The 25,309-nt window shown below is 44.8% G+C and overlaps 1 protein-coding gene across 1 annotated transcript in view; it reads right to left on the reverse strand.

Annotated features, from left to right (window-relative positions):
• The window catches only part of TEAD4 (TEA domain transcription factor 4), a 516,557-nt gene extending 515,228 nt beyond the window's left edge, over nucleotides 1-1,329 (reverse strand). Inside the window, exons 1-2 of the mRNA XM_086952464.1 lie at nucleotides 1,323-1,329; nucleotides 272-418 (exon numbers count right to left, since the gene is read on the reverse strand). Of these exons, the coding sequence (XP_086808590.1) occupies nucleotides 272-418; nucleotides 1,323-1,329 (154 nt within the window). The remainder of the gene's footprint in view (nucleotides 1-271; nucleotides 419-1,322) is intronic.
• Nucleotides 1,330-25,309: the final 23,980 nt, after the last annotated feature.

Genomic DNA, 25,309 nt, shown 5'->3' on the forward strand with positions numbered 1-25,309 from the left:
TCCACAGGAAGTGGTGAGTAAACCTTTGCTTCTAATGTTACAATGGACTTCATGGCTCTGCCTACTCTGCACATTTTATACACCAGCAAATCAACAGAAATCAGCCAGAATCAAACAGTTCTGTCAGAGCAATTTTATCCACTCAGAAAAACTTCTCCTTCCTTACCGTACATTTTGCCTTCATCTGACAGGATGATTTTCCGTCTCCCACAAGGTGGGTAGATGGCCAATGCTTCCTGAAAACTTTGCTCAATGTCAGGGCTCCACACACCTTCTGCGTCATTGTCCACTGGTTTATCCAAGGTTTCACTGCCCGTGTCGTTACTCCCCTCGGGGGAGGTGGGAGTACTCCACTCGTTCGATGTAATGGTGCCGGCTCCAAACTCCAAGACTCTGCTTGGAGAAGCAGCCACAAAACCTTCAAAGAGAAAATGAATGGTTACTGCTTGTCCAAGATCCTACTTCAAACAACATGTGTAAGATTGACAAAAAAGCATGGGTGCTGCTGCCTGAAGCCTCTGTGAGTTTTTATTGGCAAATCACTTTATTTAAGTGCTCAAACTATAGGTTACGTATTATTTAAGTGCTCCGAGACTGCAGAGGGATTTTATGCTCGCTTTTTAACACTCTGATTAGCCACAAGCACAATATAACAGGAAATCACAAAAAATCAAGATCTTCCCAATTAGAAAAACACTGATAGATTGTGATTGTAGGTAAGTAAATCCTTTATTCATTTTCCATTGACAAATTGTTAAAATTCAAAATCGCCAACATGTTTGCCCAGAACGAAACGGCTTTCGGAATCTATCTTTGGGGGCCCGTAGTAGGCCCTCTTTCACCCGGGGCCTTCTGAATGGGGATCATGGTGGTACCCATGGGTACCCCCTTTCAGACAATGCACAGTGTGGCAGGCACCATGGGGTGCCTGCAACAGGATGCACGATTTTCCCCAGCCACCCCTTTCTTCAATAGGAGCCTGTGTTCTCGTTCAGAACACAGGCTCCCATTAAATTCAATGGGAGTTCAACCGAAACGTATCCGGATGCATCCAAATCACTCGGTCGGACTAACCTGATCCGAGTCATCCAGAAAGCATTCCGGAACAGATTTGATAGGAATGCTTTCCGGACAAGATTGGAATCAGCCCCTTAATTTTGAACTCAAATTTCAAATCCCGTCACATTTACAAAGCGTTTTAACGTTTTCAGTCTAGCTTTTTATATACCAACAATCTGTTAATCTGCCAATAGTCTTCATTTTTTAAAACAGTTGCAGACCCCAGGTTAAGAAAAGCTGTCCTAAGGGAAGGCGAAGCTCACATTCCATTAGCGGTACAAAAGGGGGTGGTGATGGACGGAGCATCTGAACCAATCAAATACTCACACCCAGTCAACAGATCTGGGTTTAATCCATCACTGTTCTTTAGCCCACTCTGCCACCCCAGTTCAGACATGACCATATGCAAATCAATCTGACCCTGTGCCTCATGGGTACAGTTCAGCTCGAACTGCCAAGCCATGCCTTCCCTGGCATTTTTTCCTGGACTCAAGCATCCTAGGACCGGTTTCTGGCTATCAGCCGTCTTCAGCCAGGACAGCTTGACTCCAGTGGTGTGGAGAGCACGGGACTCACGTCTGAGCATACCCGTCCCACTCGGGGTGACAAATGCAAAAACAACAATTGATGGACAGAATGCAGAACAATGTCGTACATTTACCCCAGTACAGAGATCTGGGCCTAAATCCATCGGCCTTCCAGCCATCTTCAGCCAGGCTTGCTTGAATCCAGTGGCAAAGTGAGCAAGGGACTCACGTCTGAGCATACCCTGCCAACTTATGGCGAACAAAGCGTTACACAAGGTGGTGGTGATGGACGAAGCATCTGAACCAATCAAACACACACGACCACAGCTCCTAATTTAATCGGGCCGTGAGGGAGGTTGCCCATGACTCTTTCATCTCACATTTTCTTCCTCCTTCCCTAACGGACCACACCAATTTGGATACAGCCTTAGAGAGTGGCATCTTTCGCACATGAGTTAAGGTGGCTCCTGCTACAATGAGTAAGCCTTAAGCATAAGAACACATTGGCAGCATGGTTCACTGACTCCTTGATGAATGAAAAGCCTGCATGTATGAAACTGGAATGTAGATGGAGGTCTTAAAAAAATATGAAGATAGACTAATCTATAAAATGGTCCTCCGATGTTATCTTAACAATATTAAAGCTGCCAAGAAAGCTCCTATTGTAGATAGAATCAATAATGCAGCCAATTATAAAGAACGGCATCAGATTCTTAAAGAATTCACCAATCGCACTTCTTGTAAGGAATCGATCCCTGCTTCTCAGGCCTTGGTAGAAGATCTTGCAAAAATTTTCGACAAACAAATAACCAATATTTACAATACTTTGAGAAATGAGATCACACATGAAATAAAAATGAAGCACATCGCAGAAGGAACTGTCTGCCGAGTGCTCCTGGAGGCGTTTAACAGAGTGGTGCAAGATCAAGTCTATGCCCTGATGAATTGAGTTAAGTCTGGATCTCCAGAAGACTTTACCCAACCGTATATTATTGTCACTCTGGCCCCTGCCCATCTTCCTGTACTGAGTCACTGACTTTTTCAATCTCTCTTTGAACCTGGAATCAGTCCTGGCTAAGTGGAAATCGGCCAGCGTTAAACCCATCCCTAAAATGCCTACTGCAGATTTTAAAGAATTGGGAAATTTTAGACCCATTTCCCTACTTCCTTTCCTGGGGAAACACTGGTAAATATGCAATTGATGGCATTCTTGGAAAGCCAATAAACACAAAAGAAACACTTGATCTAGAGGAATAGACGAATGCTAATGTTAATGGGGTGTCCCTTTTATAGGACGGTTTCCCTCACCCACTCGAGGGTGGCTTGCTTCATCATAGGGTAACGTCTTCACACTATGAAGCTGGTCATAATGCCGGCTACAACACCCTTATGTAAATTGGATTTGGTGAGGGAAGTAAAATGTGACTAACAAGTGTGGGCTAAAACTAGTTCAAAGGTACGCAATAGGTTTTATTCAAGCAACCCCAGACCAGGATTAACAAGCATTTGCAATGCAATACGTCTCGCATTTACAAGAGTTTGAGCTATTGGCATAGTAAATGCCAACAGCTTAAACTCTCTCACATGCAAGACCTATTGCATTACATTATTTGTGTTGTCAAAGCCTCCATGCCGTACTTTTGCGCGCCTGAAGGCCGCACCCAATTCTTTGAAAAAGCTGTGTCAAACAAAATGTGAGCTATTAAAGTGAAACCACGCATGGGTGCTTGTACAAAAAAAAGAGCATCTGTTTGTAAAACAAATGTTTTTTTTTTTAAAAAGCCCCAATGCCGCGGTTTCACTTTAATAACGGCCACGCACCTTTCCTTAGACACAGCTCTTCTAAAGAAAGGTGCGCTGCCTTCATGCACATGAAAGTGCGACCTGGGAGCTTTGACAACAACAAAAAATAATTGCAATGCAATAGGTCTCGCATTTGCGAGAGTTTAAGCTATTGGCATTTACAATGCTAATAGCTCAATCTCTCCTAAATGAGAGACCTATGGCATTGCAAAGAAGCGTCCGCCATTGTCCCGGCTACTTGGAAAGTGAAAGCACATATAGTGCGCTGAATGTAAGGAAAGCACATCTTGCCTGAAGTAGGGTGAATCCTATTAAAGAAGATAGTGATTACAGACTAAATAAAACATACAGTGCAGCAACAGAAGTAAAAGGGCCAGTCCTCATGGGAGGTTTCAAACGAAGAAAAGGCGGTACTCAGTAGGGCGATTAAGGAATCAGAAGCCAGCATTTACAAAGGACAACAACACAACTCAATTAAAAATATGGGCGGAGAGTGGGCAGAGCTTTACATCTCTAACTCAATACAGCATTTCTCGCAGAGCAGCGCATATGCTGCCCAGGCTCAACCTAAAAACAGGCTATGACAGAAAGCGATTACATTTGTCGTAGAGTGCAATAACAGTCATAGGTCGACATGTTTCAGCCTAATATCCTCATAAGAAGTGTGATGGCCTTGTGAAAAAGAAAGATATATTATTAGATACAAAAGCAGTGGTTGGAGTGTAATGCCACCACATAAGCATTAGCATTTTTCTATTCCTCTCGAGTCAGGTTTTCTTTTGTGTTTATTGGTTCTGATTTGTGGAGACAACCCGTGCTGGTGTTTAAGCCTTTTCTTGCCCCTTTCGGTGTTTTATTCTTAGAAAGCCACCACCTGCTCGACCCTTCTAAGTCAGTTTTCCGTGCACTGTTTAGCACAGAGACGCCAATAGTAGAGGTCTTAGACAACATAAGACTTTCCCTGGATGACGGAGCACACAGCAATGTTGGTTTTATCGGCTCTATCGGCAGCATTTGACACCATCTCTCACGCAGTCCTAATCAAAAGACTGGAAGAAATTGGTGTTGGTTGGAAAACCTTGGGATGGCTGAAGAATTTCCTGTGTGATCGCACTCAGACGGAGCAGATAGAGTCCTTTGTCCCCTAAACCATATACTTGGACAGTGGAGTGCGACAAGGATTTGCATTAAGTCCCAATATCTATGTGGCACCACTGCACAAGTGATAAAATCCTATTGTTTCAAGGTCATCGCTTATGTATATGACACCCAGCTTGTCAGCACAATGGGAGCAAATCCAAAGTCCCCTAAAGTATGATTCTGAGGTTGCATGAATAATATCACCACATGGATGCAGCGGAATTGTCTGCAATATAATGCAAGCAAAACAGAGATTGTACTGTTTGGGAAGGCCCACTCTATATGGTCCAAGGACTGGTGGCCTCATAGTTTAGGAATAGCTCCAACTCCGATAGTAGTGGTGAGAAACCTGGGAATTATGGTGGATGATAACTTTTCCATGAAGGAACATGTGAACTACATCACAGGTTCGTGTTTTGTAATTATGCACCCTAAGAAAAGTATATCAGTGGCTACTACTCCAATCAAGGAAATTCCTAGTCCAGGCCCTTATAATTGGTCATCTGGACTATGGGAATGCACTACTGGCTTCTATGAATGAAGGACTGTTCCCAAAACTTCAGGTGGCCCAAAATACAGCGCCACGGTTAGTTTTCACCATCCACCTCAGTCGCCCTAAGAACCCATTCCCAGAAGCCTCCACTGGCTGCCCATAAAAAAGCAATCATGATTTAAACTTCTTTGTTTGGTCCACATATCCCTTTATGGGAATGGGCCACAATGTCTACAGAAAAACTCAAATGGTATGCCCCCACTAGGAGTCTTAAGTCTTGCTGGACTTTTGTTACATCCTCCCCGCATCTGTACCTACCACTAGATATGTGGGCTGATCCTTCGCGTACCTAGCTCCTCAATACTGGAACTAGCTTCCAATACATCTTTGTGTCTTCACTGACTATAGATAGTTTAAAAAAGCTCTTAAAACATGGTTGTTTTAGCCTCGCTAGTCAGTTTGTAACTTAGAAGACCTTAATCTGTAGCTTCCAACCTGTGGATATGTAGCAGCACCGAGAGCCACTTTTAGGGTGATTTGTTGCACATAATAAGTAACAATAACATAACATCCTGTCACCTGCAGGTCTTGTTTCCTGGAGCTGCAGAAGCCACAATAATGAGGACATGAGGACACATCCACCAAGTGTAAAAAAAAAAGTCTACGGAGCTAGGGCGTAATGAGGCAAAAGGCAATACTTGCAAAGAGTGCCTCTGTGCCAAGTGAAAGCTCTGACTGACGAGCGGCGGTGAACACCTTCTCTGCTCACGTCATTGGCTCTAATCCATGTCCTGCGGAGGAAAAGGAGGCTGTTCAAAGTCCGAGCATGTGTACAATGGCTGGCAGCAGCGGCAGGGGATTCGCGGAGCAAAGGGAGTTACAGGGTCTTACAGTGCAAAGAGCACAAGCAGAGGTCACAGCCTCAGAGGTTTTTTAAGGTATGGTCAAAGGGGACAACAGCCCAGGGCTCTCACCTTCTAAGGGGTCCCCTGAAAAAGTAAACTTTCTCTCTAACTAATTCGCCTCTTTCTACTTCCATATCGTCTCTGCCTACCTGAACCTCTACGTCTTTGCCAAGTGGCATCTTAAGGATTCTGGTGGCCCTATGTGGAAAGACAATACCACCTGCTTTTGTGGGTAGACTTTTTCTGGACGTTTGATTGACATCATGTAGGCTTCAATGTTCATACAAACAGGGGGTCCCTAAATATGTCTAGCCCTGGCCCCAAAAGTCCATAAAACAACACAGCACAGCCTATCACTTACCATAACGTGTGTTTGTAAAGTGCATGTTCACCCAGAAGAGTATGTTGGAACTGAATAACGGATGTTTATTGTTACCCAACTCAACTCATTTTATCGACCTCAGGAGGATGGAAGGATGAGTGGACCCGCGGGGATTTAAACCTGTTACCCTGAGGTCAAACACAGGTCCTACAGTGGTTGCATTATTCCACTAAGCCACCAGAGCCGGGGTTGCCAACGCCGCCTGGCCACATACAATTTACAAAATGAGGGTTATCACATTCAGTTTTGGCCTGCAGGACATATGTCGTTCAATATAAAAATATCGCTCATGCCATAACGGGTTCAGGTCTCAAGAATCCCGAATTAGTCACAATGTTTTTTTTTTCTTCGTTTTATTGTTTTCTTAAACAACAGTAACAGTACAAAACAGACCAAGTAAAGCCCACCCCCCTGCAGAAGCCTAGTTTCACAGTGTTTGTGTAGGTTAAGATTTGTCAAAACCAACAGTTGATGGACAGAATGCAGAACAATGTCATACATTCACCCCAGTAAAGAGATCTGGGCCTAAATCCATCGTTTTTTTGCACTCCACACCACCCCAATTTTGTCACAATGTGAACTATCTTATTAACATTAATTCAGGGTTGGATTGGGATTAAAAATCGGATCATATATGCATATTGCCTTTCCGCAATACACTGCTTCGGCGAAATATTATTAAGAAAAGTGGCGAGGTTAAAAAAAATGCACGGATTAGTTCACACTGGTGAAACACACTGTAGTGTCCCCTGATGTCCCCACAAGGATCGCACGCCACTCAGGTGTGTTGCACAGATGTGTTTATTCGTTATTCATTTACAGCATCGCTTCTACACGTCCTTCCTCTGTCCCCGCTCCCAGTGGTCTGCCCCCTTGCTCGGATGTGGTGTCCGGTGCCCTGTCCCCAGTGTCATTGACCCCGTGAGTCCTAGTGCCCAGCTGTCTGTTCACGACATCTCCCCCTTTGTTACAAACAAAATATTTCCATGACGTATTCTGCGGCCACTGCTAGTGAGTGCTGATAGCTAGATAGCTGGAGAGAGAGAGACAGAGAGAGAGAGAGAGAGAGAGAGAGAGAGAGAGAGAGATCTGGTCACTCTACATCTCTTCAATCAGTCTCTGCGGTTTCTTGCATGTTCTTCTCGGTCTTGTTTCATTTTCATTCTCTTGTCCATTATCCTCTTCCTTCACTGCTGTTGTAGTTGGTGTCAGCAATTCTTCTCCTTCTGTCTTCAGTTCCTTAAAGTGCGAACTGTTCCTTGTTATGTTGTATCGCCCTGCCGCCGCTGTTATCATTGGTTCTTTGGAGAATGTGCTGTTGGATTTCCTCTGCTGCCGTTGCCGCACTACTACTGTGTCGCCTTCTTTTATTTTTGGTTCGGAGGCATGCCTCCGGCGATCAGCGTATGCCTTCATCCTTGCCTTCGCTTCTCCATTTTTGACAGCTATGTCGCTTCGGTCCACGCTCATCGTTGCTTCCACTTGTGGCAGCCTGGTCTTGCTCGAACGACCTAGAACTAGTTCGGCCGGGCATCAGCCTGTGGAGCTGTGAGGGGTGTTCCTGTAGTCCCTCAGGACCTGGCATAGTGCCTGTCCTGTTGATATTTGGGTTTGTTTCGCTCTTTGAACAGCCTTCTTTATGGTCCCCATGAACGGCTCAGCCAATCCATTGGCTTGTGGCCACAGCGGTGTTATCTTCCCGTGCATAATCCCGAGGTATTCCATGAACCGTCGGAATTCTTCTCCCGAGAATGGCGGGCCATTATCAGTTTTAAGTGCCCCATGCAGCAAATACATCATCCATTACCGGTAGGGTAGCGCTTGCTGATGTGGATGCCACTTGTCTGACTATTGGAAATCGGGAGAACTCGTCTATAATGACCAGTAGGTAGCTTCCTGTCTCTAGTGGTCCATAGAAGTCTGCCGCCAATTCGGTCCACACTGCCTTTGGTAGTTCAGACATGTGTAGCGGCTCCGGCTTGGGTGGTGGTCCTGTAACCTGGCAGATGTGGCAACGCATGTCAATTTCTTCAACCATACTATCTAGTCCCGGGAACCACACCTTTTCTCTCAGCATTTTCTTAGTTGCCACTATTCCTCTGTGTGACTCATGTGCCAGTTCTACTGTTTGATTCCTCAGCTTGCGGGGCATCACTATCCTTGTTCCTCTCATCAGGATGCCATTTTCAGTCTCAAATAGTTCTTCATTAATTTTCTTGAATGCTAGCAATTCCTCCTTTATTACCCCTTGATCCAGAATGCTATTGTTGTTTATGTGTCTCCACCTTTGTTGTCTCGTCACTTTCTGGATTGCTTGCATGATGGGGTCTCGTTTTGTGTCTTGTTCCAGCTCTGACATTGGTATTGAGGCGGGCGTGTTGTGTTTCAGGATGAAATTCAGATATTCCTCCGCCATCGTTGTGGCCTCAGCTTTGTATGGCAAAGGATGTCTGGACATATAGTCAGCTGGGTTGTGTTCTTTTCCAGGCTTGTGTATTATTTTGAAATTATAGTCCATTAGCCTTATTCCCCACCTTTCTATGTGGGGTGGTATCTTGGCGTTTGGATTCCCGTAGATTGCAATTAGGGCTTAGTGGTCCGTCACTATCGTGAATGGTTTCCCGTATATGAACATGTGATAATGTTCACACGCCCACACAACTGCCAAACTCTCCATTTCCGGTTGAGAGTATGCTTTCTCAATGTCCGATAGGCTTTTGCTCCCATAGGCCACTACACATCTTGGTGAGTCCTTTCCTGGTCTGTGTTGTGCCAGTATTGCGCCCAACCCTACTGGGCTTGCGTCTACTGTTAGTTCGGTGCACAACAGTGGGTCGAAATATGCCAGATGATCTACGGCAGTCACAGCCTCCCTTATTTCTTCAAAGTCCTTGCTGCACTCTTTTGTCCATGCAAAGGTCTGTCCTTGCTTTGTCAGCTCCTGCAGCGGTGCACTCACTGTCGCAAAGTCCTTGATGTATCTTGCACAGTAGCTGGCAAGACCAAGTAATGACCTGACTTCTGCCACGTCGCTTGGTTGTTTCGCTTTTTCCAGAGTGTCTACCTTAGTGCGATTCGGCCGCATTCCTTTTTTTGAAAAAATGTGTCCAAAGAACACCAATTCATCTCATCCTAGTTCACACTTGTCTTCATTTAGTGTGAGTCCGGCCTTTTCTAGCTGGGAGCATACTTCTCTTAGCGCTTTGTCGTGCTCTTCATCTGACTTGCCAAAAACCAGGATGTCATCGATATAGTTTAAACTGGTTTTCACTGGCCTTATCACTTGCCTGATGGTCTCTTGGAATATCTCGGCTGCTGACGATATCCCAAAGCTAAGGCGTTTATAGCGGAATAGACCTTGGTGCGTGGAGAATGTTGTTATGTATCTTGACTGAGGATCTAGCTCTAACAGGTGATATCCCTTGCACAGGTCCAGTTTGGAGAATCGTCTCGTTCCTCTTAGGCAGCTGATCATGTCGTCAAGGTGAGGTCCGGGGAGTCTTTCTCTTTCAATGGCCGTGTTTGGTACCCTCATGTTAACACAGATTCTGATCTTTGATGTGTTTTTCTTTGGTACAGCCACTATTGGGGACACCCAGGGCGTCGGTCCTTCTGCTGGCTCTATGATGTCCTGTTTCAGCAATGATTCTATTTCTACCTCAACTTGTGGTTGCAGGTGTATGGTATTCCCATGTGGTGCTGAGCTACGAGTTTTATTGTTTCGTCAATATGGAGCGTAATTTGTCGCCCTTTTAACTTCCCCAGTCCTTTTAGTAGTTTTGGATACTCTTTTAAGATTCTTCCTTTTTCTGACATGTTGTACGTCATCTCGTTCAGGCCCATTACTTGTGCTGTGATGTTGCTTAGCAGGCACGGTGCTGGAATGTCCCCTCTCAAAACATGAATCTCTTCTTTTGTGGTTTGGCTCTTGTATGTCAGGTTTTCTGTAAATTTTCCCAGGTTGGTTACTGGCTTTCTTGAACCCCATGTGAATGATTCTACACTTGATGGTTGTACGTTGGTTTTATTTCCATCTTGTCATATTCCGATGCACACATGTTTTGAGTTCCTTCCTAAAGGTGAGAAGGCTATCGGTCTTCCTGAGAGACAAAGGCAGGTTGTTCCAGAGTTGGGGTGCCAGGAGTTTAAAAGAGCGACCCCCGATACGACCTCGCTTTATTACCGGAACAGTGGCCAGTGATAACGTAGTGGATCGTAGGGCTCTTGACGGAGAGTAGAAGCCTATTCTTTTCCTTGGATAGCGACCGCCCATGCCGTGGAAAGCTCTAAACGCCATGGTCCGGGTCTTGAACGAAATGCGTTTACGAACTGGCAACCAGTGGAGTGATTTAAGTAGGGCAGAAGTTTTGGACCTACGGCTAAGGCCGAAGATTGCTTGAGCGGCAGAATTTTGAACCGTTTGAAGACGTGAGAGAAGATACTCTGGAAGGCCCAGGTATAACACGTTAGCATAATCAAGCCGTGAGCCAATCAAGGCCTGCACCGTGATCCTCCTGTGGGCAAGGGATAGAAAGAGAAGAAATTTCCTCAAAGTTTTTAAGAGGCCAAAACACAGCCCAACTAAGCCCAAGATCTGAGATTTAAGAGTGAGCCCACTGTCCATTTTTACTCCCAGATTTTTGGCCACAGAAGTGGCAGTGAAAGGAGGGAACATGTCCACTGGCCACCATGACTTCCAACAGAGGTCCGGGGGGCAGCCAAAAAAGAGAACCTCTGATTTAACTGAGTTGCATTTTAGATGATTTGCTTGAAACCAGGAGAAGACGGCGCCTAGACAGCCCTTGATGTTCTCTCCGTTAAAGTCAGCGTTTTCTCCGCAGGTGAAAAGAAGCTGTGTATCGTCGGCATATGATACAATCTGGGCACCATAAGACTCAGCCAGAGCGGCCAAGGGGGCCATATAAACATTGAAGAGGGTGGGGCTCAGGATTGACCCCTGAGGGACTCCCACCTCCAACGTGGGCACTAAGGCTGAGTACGGAGGGGCCCAGATTGTTTGTTGGCGGTCGGATAGAAAAGACTCAAACCAACTAAAAGCCGTCCCCCTCAAACCAATCTCCTGGAGTCTTAAAAGAAGAAGGTTGTGGGGCACGGTATCAAAAGTTGCGGATAAATCCAGCAGCACCAGCATTGCCTTACCACCCACATCCAAGACCTCCTTAATGGATTCCGTAACCTCCAACAAAGCTGTTTCAGTGCTCATATTAGAACGGAACCCAGACTGAGTGTGATATAGGATGTCATGCGTCTCCAACAAATTGGAGAGGGAGGAGTGGACATGTTTTTCCACAACTTTAGCAAAGGCCGGAAGAAGAGAAATTGGTCTATAATTTGCATGGATACGGGGGTCCAAATTAGTTTTTTTTAGAAGAGGGAGGATAAGGGCCTGTTTTCAGGCACGGGGAACTATACCCGTATTAAGGGATTGATTAAGAACCGGGTTCCAATTCCAACCCACACCTGTAGCACTGTGATCTTTGTTGTTTCTTTGTTGTTTGTTAATTTTGTCCCTTCTTCCAGTTGCTGGCGCGGCTGTTGTCTGTCATGCGGTGCGCCTGCTCAACTCGTCGTTCCATTTGCTTCGCATGCAACGTTGCTCATGCTTGTGCTCTCGCTAGTGCTAGAATGTTCTCTAGGGATGTCCGTTGCTTCAGTATTCTTGTGCGGAACTCTGTGTCGCGACACCCTTCGATGATGCGTAGACAGATTGCCTGCTCGTTGTCTTACTTGTCGAACTCGCAGTGTGGTACTATCTTCCTTAGTCGCGTTGCGTCGCAAAGTCATCCAACGACTCGTCTGGCTGTTGGAATGCTATGGTGAAGGTAGATCTTTCATAATCGATGTTTCTTTGAGGGTAAAACTTGTTTGTCAGGCACTTGATGAGCTCTTTATATGTTGATGTATCATTTGCTGGCAAAGGTCCCTAGTAGATCATCTACTTCATCACCCACCAAGTTTAGGAACAGGCCTAATTGTTTGGCCTCTACTACGTCAGTTGCTTCCATGTATCTTTCAAATTTTGTGACCCACCGCTCCCATCTTATTCCCACTTATGGTTCTGATATGTTGAATGGGAGGGGTCTGCGGTAGTGTGCACTTGGTCTTGGCTCTGCCATTTCTCTTTCCTCTATTTCTTGTTCTTATGTGTTTCTCTTTCCACTTCCTTTCTTTGTTTCTTTCTCTTCGTGCTCTTTCTGGCACTTGTTTCTTTTGGGGCTCTTTATGGCTCTTTATTCATTGTTATTCTTTTGTTTGCCACCTTTTTGCTTCCTTTCCGCTTTCTTTTGGTGCTTTTTCGGCCTATTTTGACCTTTTTCGCTTTTTGCCTGATTTCAAAATGGCCGCCGGCTCTTCTTGCCTTCTTATTGGCTTATTCGCCTGACCTCAAAATTGCAGACGAGATTCCCACGAGATTTCTGGACCAATCGGCTTTTGCCTGACTTAAAAATGGCCGCTCCTCTTTCTTGCTTGCTGATTGACTGAATCCGCCTGACTTAAAAATGGCCGCCAAGACTCTCGCGAGAGCTCGCGCCAATTTCTTTCACTTTACAAGCTTACCAGGTTCAGACGATTTTCTTCTCCCAACGGTCGGAGTGGGCTCCCGCGTCGCTGTGCTTCCTCAACGGTGCCAAATGTTCTTTAATTCTTGTTCACGATGCAATCCAGGGTGGGCTCCTGGTTTGAGTCGCATTGCAGTTTGATGACACGCGTGGCCTCGTCAAACCTCGTCGCCAGTTGTAGTGTCCCCTGATGTCCCCACAAAGATCGCACGCCACTCAGGTCTGTTGCACAGATGTGTTTATTCGTTATTCGTTTACAGCATCGCTTCTACACGTCCTTCCTCTGTCCCCGCTCCCAGTGGTCTGCCCCCTGCCCCCTTGACCGGATGTGGTGTCCGGTGTCCTGTCCCCAGTACAAAACAATATGTGGCAAGTGGGAGAAGGCAGCCTACACAGTATTGAAATACCGACAGCTCCAAAAGGAAACGAAAATGATGCACCGAAAGAGAAAAACAATGCAACACTGAAAGGGAGAGACAGCGAGAGATAGAGAGGATACATTTTGAAGGGGAAGTGACGAAAGGGAGTACTACATGCAGAAGAACAGAGTGATAAGACAGCGACGAACAGGGAGGATATGACGTGGGAGATATATAGATGGAGGATTTCAGAAAGATGCTGTGTCTAAGAGAATGATGGACTGCAGTTCAAATTGGTGAGAAGAATACAGTAGTTATTGAAACTCTATGAAGACTCACTTTCCCTTCCGCAGACGTTAGTAATGTTTACATCACAGTCTCATATTTTCAGAACTAAAATTCGAATCATTCACAACAATTCATTGTTGATACTCAGTCACCTGATATAGTAGCTAGCAAGTACTGGCAAAGCCACCAGGACTGGCCTGTGTTAGGTGTATTCTCATAGGGGCATATTATCAAGCAGGGCGATAGGCAATTATCGCCGCTTTAGCTGCTGTTTTTGGCCGCTAAGCGGCGATAATTCTATTGCCATATTAGCAAGCCGTCGCTAACTGATGTTAGCGACAGCTTTTAGGCGACAGTGAGCGGTTTGGGACCCGCTTTGCATGTCAGCGATGTTTATTGCTAATGACATGCAAAGTGGGCGTACCCAACCAGTTAGCGACTGAAAGCAGTTGCTAATGTCGCTATCGCCTATTAGCAAGGCAGACGTAGCGAATATTCGCGCTAAGCACGAATATCTCCAAATACTAACACCTGCCCAGACCAGTTCTTAGCCATGTTATCCAATGGGAGGTGGATAACATGGCTAAGAGCATTTCGTCGCTAATGCATGAATATCGCTGTATTCTCAGCATTATTCACGCATTTCGCTGCTATCACTGGATATTTTAGCACAATGGAGAAAAACGTTGCTAATAGCATGTTTTCTCCGCTAACATATCCAGCGATAGGCAGCGATAAAAAAAATGCGCTATGCGAATTTTGCGATAAATATCGCTATTCCTTGGTAATATGCCCCATAGTTTTATGTATGATATGTGTGAATGTAATAACAGAAAACCTCACAGACAGACACCCGGATGTGGGTCGGTTGGAGTGCTGTGTGAAGAACTGGATTTTGGTGGAGATGTTTTAAGGTGCACCCTACATCACATGTGCCTCTTGTGAATGACCCTTCTTTGACTGTATCCCTTGCAGAGATCCACTCATCTGTATCCTCCCCGTTAAAGCACAAGCAAATGATAGCCGCCTCGATTTCATAAGACACAGGTATTTGTGCATGTTTGTTTTTATTGCACACTAAAACGTCGCAGATTGAGAGAAAACTGCTTAAATACAAGCGTGGTGCCCAAAGGCATCAGTCATGAGTTCCTTTAGCACAATAGAAGGTGCAACATACCAGTGTTCCTTCACTCATTCACTGAATGATTCTTTTTGGCCAGTTATGGAGATCATGTGAAGAGGGCTGAAGGAGACCAGCACTTCAAGGCTTTGTAAGGGAAGGTGAAGTTACAATTACAAAACATGGTGAGGGGCAGAGCAGTTCTGGTTGCAGAAACAGATGATGCATTACCAGGCAACATAAAAAGTCATTTTAAACAAAAGTTTCCTGTCTTACAGATCTTTAGATAGCATGATCTTTACAATGTACTCACAGAAGAGTGAAGAAATAAGAAATGTATGCAGCTTTTATACTTCTAATACTAAATTATCTTATTTTTTAGCAATCCATGCAGATGTTTGCCCTCTGAAGCCATGCCATAATTAGTCACACTCGAACCGTCTGCTTATATAACACCGTGAGGTTTACAGTTGTGCCATTGATGTTGCTTAAAATACTTCATGTGAGAGAGGGTCCTGGATCTTGGAATATTGGCAGTGACACCAAACCCTTCCTCTGGCATGGCAGCGAGGGTGAGAAGTGGACCTTGTGGTCAAATGACAACAGGTGACCATTTCATGATCACGCGTGAGTGGTATTCTTGGAAGGTTTCCTCCCTTTGACACTGACGAGGCAGCAGCAGACACAGCTGCAATGAGTCACAGAATAGCTATTGAAACTTGTAGTGTTTTGTGGCAGCCGTTTTTTCCCGAGTACATAAGATTGTGTGGTTTGGATAGTTGAAGTATCACTCATCTGTTATCTAGTTGAAGGATAAAAATAAGTAGCCTGATACATGACATCACCTGCTCATGGGATTTATATGTCAAACTATCAACCACAGAAAATATTGACACAGAGCAATAAAGACTCCAAAATCTTCACTTGCACAACATTATCACACATGAGGGTATCCAGGCGTTGGAAGAATAAAGATTTACCGGGCTAACTCCCCATCGACTTACCTTGATGAATTTGCGCAAATCTATATCTTGGAGTCGAAATTATTGCAGACTGGTATTTTCAAGTTGATATTATCCCACCACACCGTCCTGGGATATCCCACTAACACTCTAGGTTGTGAAACAAAATAGCCTGGTTTCCAAAATCAAACGCAATTATGGTTATGCTTATTATGAGAAGGGTTTAGCTCAGAGAAAGTGGGTAAGATTCAAGATAATTCACCCTACCAATGATTGTGTTAATTCATATGAAATATAGGAGGATTGTAAAACAGGCTTGTTAACAAATAATGACAGGTAAGATGAAAGAGAATATACAGCAGGGCAGGCTTATGCAAAGCCAAAGAAGTATGTATTCAAAATGATCTAACACCTAAAACTGCGAAAATAAAAAAAATGAGTTGGTTTTTATAAAGTGAGATTTTCTCTTGGAAGGGTTTAGGAATAGTGCTCACAACATTTCTGTGGGTCTGAATTTAATTCACGCATCAGTAGTCTAAGAATGGCCCAGAGACACCTAACACACATCTATGTGTTAGCTGAGTGATTGTGTGTGTCTGTGTTCTTTACACACTTGGAAATGAAGCTCCTACAAAAGGAGAGAACACTGATTGCCTCTTTTTAGTGATTGTTCCGGACGCAGGAGTGGGTAAAGAGCTCTGATTTGTGTCTCTACTGCTAGTAGCCCCTAGAAATGAAATGGTTTATTTCCGGGAAATCAGTTAGGGCTGTTGCACTGATGTAGTCTTATGAGAAAAGTACAAAGGCCAACTGAGCTACAGAAAACTGAAAGAGTTAGACCCCCTTCGAGGTGAATTGTGATACAGCTTCATTTTATCAAATTAGGGAGAAAGAGTTACTGGTGTGGAGTAAGCATGGCAAAAGAGACACATGTAGCACTAAAGGGGACATGTATCTTGGGTGTAATGAGAAGTCAGACACCTTCATTACACTCTAATTGAGTGGTGCAATGATGACTTGTTGCACTGTAATATTAACAAAAATAATAACTTGTGTTGTGTATATAATGCTGTATACCACACTTATGCCATTTGTTAGCACTGTACATGAGCCATTTTAATGGGACTCAATTGACTAACCTCGGAAGGATGGAAGGCTGAGTCTAGATTGCAGGATTCACACTTGTGACCTGTAGATTAGGGTGCATGTCAGCTGTGAGTCTTCAGCTCACTGAGCCATCCTGCTGGCTGTCCAGTTTTGGCTGTTAGGGCGGGGGCACCAGAAACGACAAACAGGGGCGGTATTTCCTGTATTAGGCTTCTCATTTTGGATCTCTCGTTTCTGCAATGCCAACACAAACATTTTTCCTTCCCAAGTAGATAATAGGAGTCCAACTTATTTGTGAAATAAGTTTCCGTGTACCTCAAGTGCCAAGAAACAAAATCCACTCAAGGCATTTGTCTGACTCGCATTCAACATCAGTGCACCACACCAATTCTGGCCAAAGGCGCATCTACTCGGCGCTTTGTAAGTGACCAATCCCCTTCGAGCACCTAACTTGACATTAGTGTTCAAAATGGACAGAAGGACAGGAAATCGTGCTCTGTGCCTGGCACTTGAAGGAGGCGCTACGCTTTAGCGCCACGAGGAGGGTGACCGCAGAAGGCGAGGCGGGAGCCAGGCCGCGTCCCAACGCACACGTGTGATTGTTGGAGGGCTAATTCCATAGTATGAACTCCAAGAGCCGCGGGTCGAGGTGTTTATCGCACTCAATCCCGTTATTATCAGCCTAAGCCCACATCCTGTGGCATTATTCCGAGAATATCCCAACGGGGAGAGCCGCAGCTGCCGCGGGAACATTCGTGTTTAATGGCGCAGTGAAAAGACGGATCACTTCAGCATGGGTTAAACGGGTCTAAAATGGAAGTCTGCTCTGCAGCCGGCCGGCCGGCTCCCTGCACCCACAGCGCGCGCACAGCCTATTCCTGTAACTGGGGGCCTAGTCAAGGCCTGGTGTAAGAATGAGATGACACAGTGGGGCTCGGGGAGGTAAGGGAGCCGTGATCCTCGCTCTTCACCCGAAGCCAGGTGTAACGAGCAATTTACAAAGACTTTGAGGGAAAAAAGCTGATCTACAGTAATAATAGCATGCTGAAGAATCGATATATATAGGATAAAGTACCACCTTCTATGCCTTATAAAGACATTACAAGTCACCTAGGATTTCCGTGACCACATAGAGAAATAAGGCTGGAGGTAGAGTTCCTTTATACGGTCATGGAACTTCGAGATGACTTGTAATATCCTTAAATCTATGTTGGGGTATTTTATTGCTTATAATACATTATCATACTACAACCTTTCCCTCAAACCTCTTAAATCCTTGGTGTCTTGCTGTGGTTGCTTCTTGCCTGCGCTACACAGCTGGTCCTGGGCTAAGTGCTGGCCTGGCACAACGCCTGGGCAGGAACTGCTCTCCAACCGACACATGGGTCCTGGTCTGGCTATGTTATGATACCATTGTGTACATGACTCTTGTAAGTAAATACGAATTAACCTGCTTCATCAATCCTGCACGACTGAAAAAGTGCTTGCACCCAAATAATGCCAGTTGATGCCATTCGCACAGAATTGTCAATATTTTTGAATCTCCTTTACTATTTTGCCTGTCATTAGATGATTTTCAACGTTGCTATATGGTATATTTTTTCCTTTGTATGCTCGTTTTTACCATCAATTCTCCATTCATTTCACCGTGGCGATTGTCTCATCATCTTCCTGAGATCTCCTTTAGAACTCTCCTCACACCTCAATTGGTGCTCATGTTTCTGCCCCTCACCCACTGCCCGGTTAATGTACCTGCATTTTTCCTCTGTTCCAAGGTCATCATTTTGGGAAGGGTAGTCTGTAATCCACCACACATTTCCAGTACATATTACACTTACAGCTGTAACCCTCTTTCTCCAGCGTTCTCTGCTGGAATGGGGCTCCTGGGCCATGCCTAATGCAGGAGACCAGATTCCCATGTGTGCTCTTCGTGTGTGTCTCCTCTTTCTCCCCCCCCCCCGCCCCCATGACTATAGTACCTTCATCAGCTTCATCCCAATTATTTTCTGTGTGAAAAATTGAAGCATTCCTGAGGCCGAGCTTAGACCTGCTCACCTGCCCAAAAAAAGTAACATAATGGGGAGCCGCGGCCAATTAACCCATATGTAGACATGGTAATGATGCGCTTCTTAAAGGATCAACACTACCTATGAACCCTGGTCCTGACTCCTGCGTTCTTCTGGTCACCACTGGCCAGTTAGAGGTGTCTGTCAGGGGAATATGTGGCAATTCATGTTATTCTCAGAAGACATTCTGGTGGTTTTGCCAAATTTCCAGCCCTGATTTTCCCATTTACAACTTGGAAAGTTCTTGATGTGTGTGGTGCACCCTGACATGCCACTTCCTGTATTGTGGTGTCTGCAGTTGCCTATACCAAGGCCATGAAACACAGACTTGCAGGAAGTGGCACATTTCTGGATAAAATGACTTTCAAAGTGCCCTTTAGCCTCACTCAAACAAAAAATAATAATTAGGATACCAGGTTAACTGGCTGGACTAGGGGTTTTAATTTCTTCTTTGACTAATTTGATTTAGTTTGAAAACAGTGATGGGCCATTACAGTGCTGCACACTGTCAGCTTATGTGCTTCTAGGTGCTGACTCCTAGCAAATTCTATGCTGCAAAAGGTATTTAATGTTCAGCTAAGTATTTGAAGCTCTGACCCACAAGTCATGTGCATCTGCCTGGATACGTGCATTAACCATCTGGGCTCTTGCTAGATTTGGGAAGACATCCCTTTTGTAGAAAGGCCTGGTGAGACATACTCTATACACAAATGTTTTTACTCCATAGAGCAACAAAGGATCATCTGTCCGCTGCTGCTTTCTTTCAGAACGCCAAATGTGCATTTCTTTATTCACAAAGCATATTATTCTTTAAAGGGGAATGTATTCTACAGTCTGTTGTGGGCAGGTGTACTCGATGCCCTAACTTTCCACTGCCTTATGTTCCCTTCTCAATGAAAGCCTGAATTGAACACAGACAGCGGGCTGTGCGGTTATAGCAATGGGTCGAAAAATTAACATGAACTTTAATTTAATTAACAGAACATATTATTTGTGAACATACTTGGATTATTCTACTGTTTAAAGTCATTGATATGTCGTTTTCTTTTTTCTCGTCGTAACATTATCTATACTACTTCCATTACATACATAGGCCAGGCCCTCTAGCACAATGCACGTAACAATGTGGTGTGTATTAAAAACTGCACTCTGAATAATTTATTTATTTTTATTATTTATTTAACGATTTGTAGAGCGCCTGGTGACCCGGAGGCATCCCGGCGCTGTAAGAACTTGCGATGACCAAGAGTGGAAAGGAGGTCCTATTTGGGAAAGAGGAGAGTTTTTAGCTGTTTGCGGAAGCGTAGGTGGCAGGGCTCCAGCCGCAAACAGCGTGGGAGCGTGTTCCAGCCTGAGGACGCTTTTACTGAGAAGCGTCGACCACCAGTGCGAGCCCTCCTGAATCTTGGGACATTGGCCAGGCGCTCATTGTCCGAGCGCAGGAGTCTCAGTGCTTTATACGGGGTGACCATGTCTCTCCGGATCGAAGGGCCTAGACCGTTGAGGAGTTTATGGGCGGTGCACATTGCCTTAAACTCTATCCTCTCTCGCACTGGAAGCCAGTGGAGGGCCTTGAGCGCTGGTCTGGCGGAGGCACTGGAGGGAAGGCTCATCAGCATCCGAGCAGCCGCATTTTGGGTGCGTTGAAGTTTTGCCAGAGTAGTTTCGAGGGCTCCTAGATAGACGGCGTTACTGTAGTCCAATCGTGCAAGGATCAGGCCTTGAACCAGAAGTTTCCTAGATGGAGTAATGGAATAATCACTGTATTATGGTTTTAATTCAGTGCTGCTTATTTTATTAGTCTTTATCAGTCTTGGAAAAATAACAAGCTCAGGGGGGACATGATGCGGCTTCATTTTTGTATGCTACAGATTTCTGAAGACATGCAGTAAACCCACTGAGCTAGACGGAATACATGTTTGAATGAATTAATGAATGAATGAAAACATTTATTTGGCGCATAGCTGCCCAAACGACGTCCTGGCGCTAACTGGCACTGAAAGCACCAGGAAAGTCTATAGATTAGTTGGAGCAGAATAACCATGTTTTCAGCTGAACCACGTGTTTTTAAACCTGGTTCAACCGAGCAGCTTTGGACGTCAAGAGGACGTTTGTTCCACATTCCAGGGACAGAAGCAGAAAACGTTCGCCTTTCCACCCAAGTGCGCTGCACTCTGGGGGCTTGCAGCAGGAATTGGTTGGATGATCTCGGAGAACTTGAGGGAAGATAGGGAATGATCCTATCCCTGGAGTATTGTGGGCCTTTATTGTGGTAGACTCCGAACATTACCAATAAGCCTTTAAAAACAGCACACTTCTGCACTGGGAGCCAATGTAAGGTTCTCAAATGGGTGGTTACAGTTCCTGTCTAGGCGGACAGCCTGGCCGCTGCTTTCGGCACCACTTGAAGTCAATGAATCAGATAATTGGAAAGGTTGACCTGTAAGATGTTAGCATAATTGAACCGTGCTGTGATCAAAGCATCAGTACTGACCCTATGAGTGTGCTCTGGCACTATTTAAAAATCTTGTCTAAGCAAAAAGCAGGACTCAGTTGCTGTCCTTACCTGTGGACGAAAATAAAGGGCCTTGTCAATTTTTAGTCTTACATTTGTGACCACCTCCATTGGCTCTGGGGGAGCCCCTAGCTCGAATATCCACCAGGCAATGGACCAGATAGATAGTGAACACTTGAAGAACAGTATTTCAGTTTTGTCCGAATTAAGCGCACATTGTTTTCAGTTGTACATTATTTGCACCCGAGTGTACAGGCAGCGGCAGTCTTTCTCGACGCCACTAAGGCGTTCGATTCCTTGGAGAGGCCATACTTGTTCTTGGTATTACAGCGCATGGGGTTCAGCCCTCTATTTGTAAAGAGAATAAAGTTGTTATATGAGGCTCCGAAGGCCCGTGTCAGGGTGAATGGCATGGTGTCAGACTCTTTCGCCATCTCGAGGGGTACAAGGCAGGGGTGTCCGCTGTCGCCGTTATTATTTGCCCAAGCTATGGAACCGCTGGCGGCGAGAATTAGACAACACCACCCGGCCAGGGGCAGAGGATTTAGCATGTGTAGCCTCTTGATATCGCTATATGCAGACGACGTCACCCTATACATACTTGACCCGGAGGTGAACCTTGCTCCGGTGCTGCGGGAGTTTATAAGATTTGGGGGCTTTACGGGAATATCCATAAACTGGACCAAGTCAGTGATATTCCCACTAACTGATGGTACGAGGGAAGTTTGCTCTGAGTTCCCACTACGAAGGGAAGCCACAGAGGTTAAATATTTGGGGGTGTGGTTAAGTAGAAACCTGCAGGACATCTGGAACCTGAATTTTGGCCGGGCTTACTCATGGCTGGAGGGTAAGGTTGCTATTTGGTCTAAGTTGCCTCTATCGGTGACAGGTAGGGTGGCACTGGCAAAGATGGTTATACTGCCCAAATTTCTTTATTTATTTGTGAACGTGCCAATTCCTCTTACTAAACATTTCTTTGGGCTCCTACGCTCGCAATTGTTAGCCCTAATATGGGCAAATGGGCAAGCCATAGTATCATGGAACCTTTTGACCCTCCCCCTTAAGCAGGGTGGACTGGGAATCCCTGATATGCACTTATATGCGGTATGTGCGCAGGCTCAGTTTCTACATTTCTGGGTGCATGAGACCACATTTCAGCCCCATGTCGCGGTTGAGAGAGATGCAGTGTCTCCGTTGCCACTGGATGTTGCTTTGTATCAGAGTGCGAGTCGCCCGGGAGCAGACGTGGACACTGCAGGAACATTGCGCTGGGTGTGGCGTGAGTTGCAGAAAAGGGCGGGTATTCAGACGCTATATGCACCATCAATGGTATTGGAGAATAACCCTATACTGCCATGTATGGAGAAAGGAGATAGCAAGACGCTACTTACCGCAATGAAGTTAAATACGTTTGCTGACCTCTACCCTGACGGCAATTTTCGACCTCTTTCCTTAGAGAAGGAAGATCATGAGAACGCCGTTTGCTGAAAAGTTTTTATATCACCAGATACGCGCAGCATGCCATGCGCTGTATCCGGGATTTCCTGAGGCCCCACCGACTATTCTGATTGCCAGATTCTAAAGCCCAAATCCATGGAGCTTTGGAATAGTGAATTGGACCCGCAGATGACGGAGGAACAGTGGGAATATTGCTGTGGTCAACTCGCTGTCTTGTCCCCAAACTACCATTTGAGATTGATACATTTCATATTCCTACACAGATATTACCGAACGCCGGTCAGCTTGCACCGTATGCGCTTAAGGGAGGATGCGCAATGCTGGAGATGTGGCTATGATCAGGCCACCTTTTTATATGTGGCTTGGGAATGTCCGCATTTACAATTGTTTTGGGGTGAAATATTCATTGCAGTCAATCAAATAATTGGCAGGGAGGATCCACCTTCGCCTATGCTGGGTCTTTTAGGATATGTACGTGACACAATCCCCAAGCGGCGTAAGCTACACGCACTTCTGTTGCTTTATGCCCGCAGACAGATTGCTACTCGCTGGGGCAGGAAGCGCGTTCCGGATTTTAAGAGTTGGTTAACGGATGTGACCTATGGGCATACTCAACTAGAATTATTTTGGGATCAGATGCCCTCCACGTGCCGTCCAACTGATATATGGGGGCCCTTTTTGGATTGGACATGATTGACCGCTAGCCAGGCTACACAAGATGAGGATACTGAAGTGCATGATGTGGGGGCTAGCTAAATTGTGAAATTGATATGTCTGTAAATGCATGGCGAAATCACAAGACCGCTGGTAAATTCCATTGGTGATGTAATTGCTGCTTTGTATCTGTACTAAGAGGTCTGGCATGCGCCATAATGATGAAAAGGTTGCATTTTTGTATGTTCCCCTGACGTTAAGTACTGTAAAGGCAATGTAATGTGTCCAAGAATCTGGTATAAAGCAATTTTGAACTATAGAACCTGATGCTGTACTGGGAAAGAGAATACTGCATTTGAACCTAAAATATGTGTTGTAAATGTGCTGTGACTGGCTAAAAGTTAGCGCCTTACGCTTTTGTTTTGTAATCTGTTGAAAAATCAATAAAAAAAAAAAAAGTAGAGCACATTCAGTACTATGGCCCAGCCTCGGTATAGATTAAGCTGTCTGATTAATATTTTCTTCAGCATCTTCAAAAGGCCAGAAGTGAGGAAATCGGCCAGAAATTTGAACCAACCTTGGGGTCACCTGTAGGCTTTTTAGCAGCAGTATAACTTATGCATGCTACCACAACTTTGTAACAACTTCTTGACTCAATGCTAAATTGAAGGAATCGTTAAAGACAGGATTGAATGTAGTCACTGCTTTTATTTGGATGTGAAGAGGACACAGATTGAGCGGAGAACCAGGCCACAATCCAGTGTGGTCTGAGCTGATTCCTCCATGGAAACAATCTCAAAGTGAGAAAGGACTGGTCCTGCATAAGAGCAAATGGAAGGGATTGGATCAGAACTGGGCAAACTGTCAGGGTCCATGTGAAATTTTGTGTATATTTTGTCAATTTTACTCTGAAAAAACAAAGTCATTAGAGGATGAAAGGACGTATATATCCATTGTATGTTTAGGGAGGGATGTGACATTAATCAGACAGGCAGATGTAGATCGAAAGGATGTAGTATCATTGGACCGCAAACTGACACCCTTTAGAGCTGTGGAAGGATGCCTCTCACTGAGCAAGGCCAGGCTGAGCACAGCATTATTAACAGTATGACATTATTGAATGAGAGGAGCAGCCATGACAGATATTTACGGTAACCATATACTATGTAAATGATTCGCATTTATATTTATTGTATGTGAAATTTATCTCATGTGACTGTTATCCCAGGATGGAGGATTGTTGGAAATGGCGGTAGCAGTAGACTAATTTCGGATGGCAGGTGACGGTTTTTCGTTGTCCGCATCACAAAGATGGGGGTCCTGCCAGTAGGAATTCCTTGGTTGTCTTTTATAGGTTTCAACCCTCAGTCATATCATTGTGCGAACATGTCAACTTTAGTAAATGCTGTATGAAAATTATTTGCCACCTTCCCTTATCGAGACTATCCATTTTCTAATAAAAAAATATATTTAGTTAATATCCCGAAAGTGGTAAAGGGGTGAAATGTTAAACTATTTCCATTGTAACCTGCCTCACTTATAAGAATGTGAGCAGGCAGAGACCACAGCATGAATCCGTGCATTATATGGCTGTAAAGTGATAGAATTTTGTTTTTTTATGCTAGGAGCAAGAATATTTACCTCACATGTCTTATAATGAATGTTATCACTCATTGTCTTTCTTATATCAACGCAGGCGGTGAATACCTGAACTTGTGTAAAGCGTCTAAATGTATTCTTTCAAATTAGAAAAAAAAAAGCAAAAACCTTTTCAACAACGTTCAGGCAAAGATACGTTTTGGAAAAAAAATGCAGAATTGCCACCATGTAACATGCTTAAAGTAGACTTTCTAAAGCAAACTCATAGAGGATCGTGGATAGGAGGCAATA

This window comes from Lissotriton vulgaris, chromosome 1_2, assembly GCF_964263255.1.
Source record: "Lissotriton vulgaris chromosome 1_2, aLisVul1.2, whole genome shotgun sequence".
NCBI classification, from domain to species: domain Eukaryota; kingdom Metazoa; phylum Chordata; class Amphibia; order Caudata; family Salamandridae; genus Lissotriton; species Lissotriton vulgaris.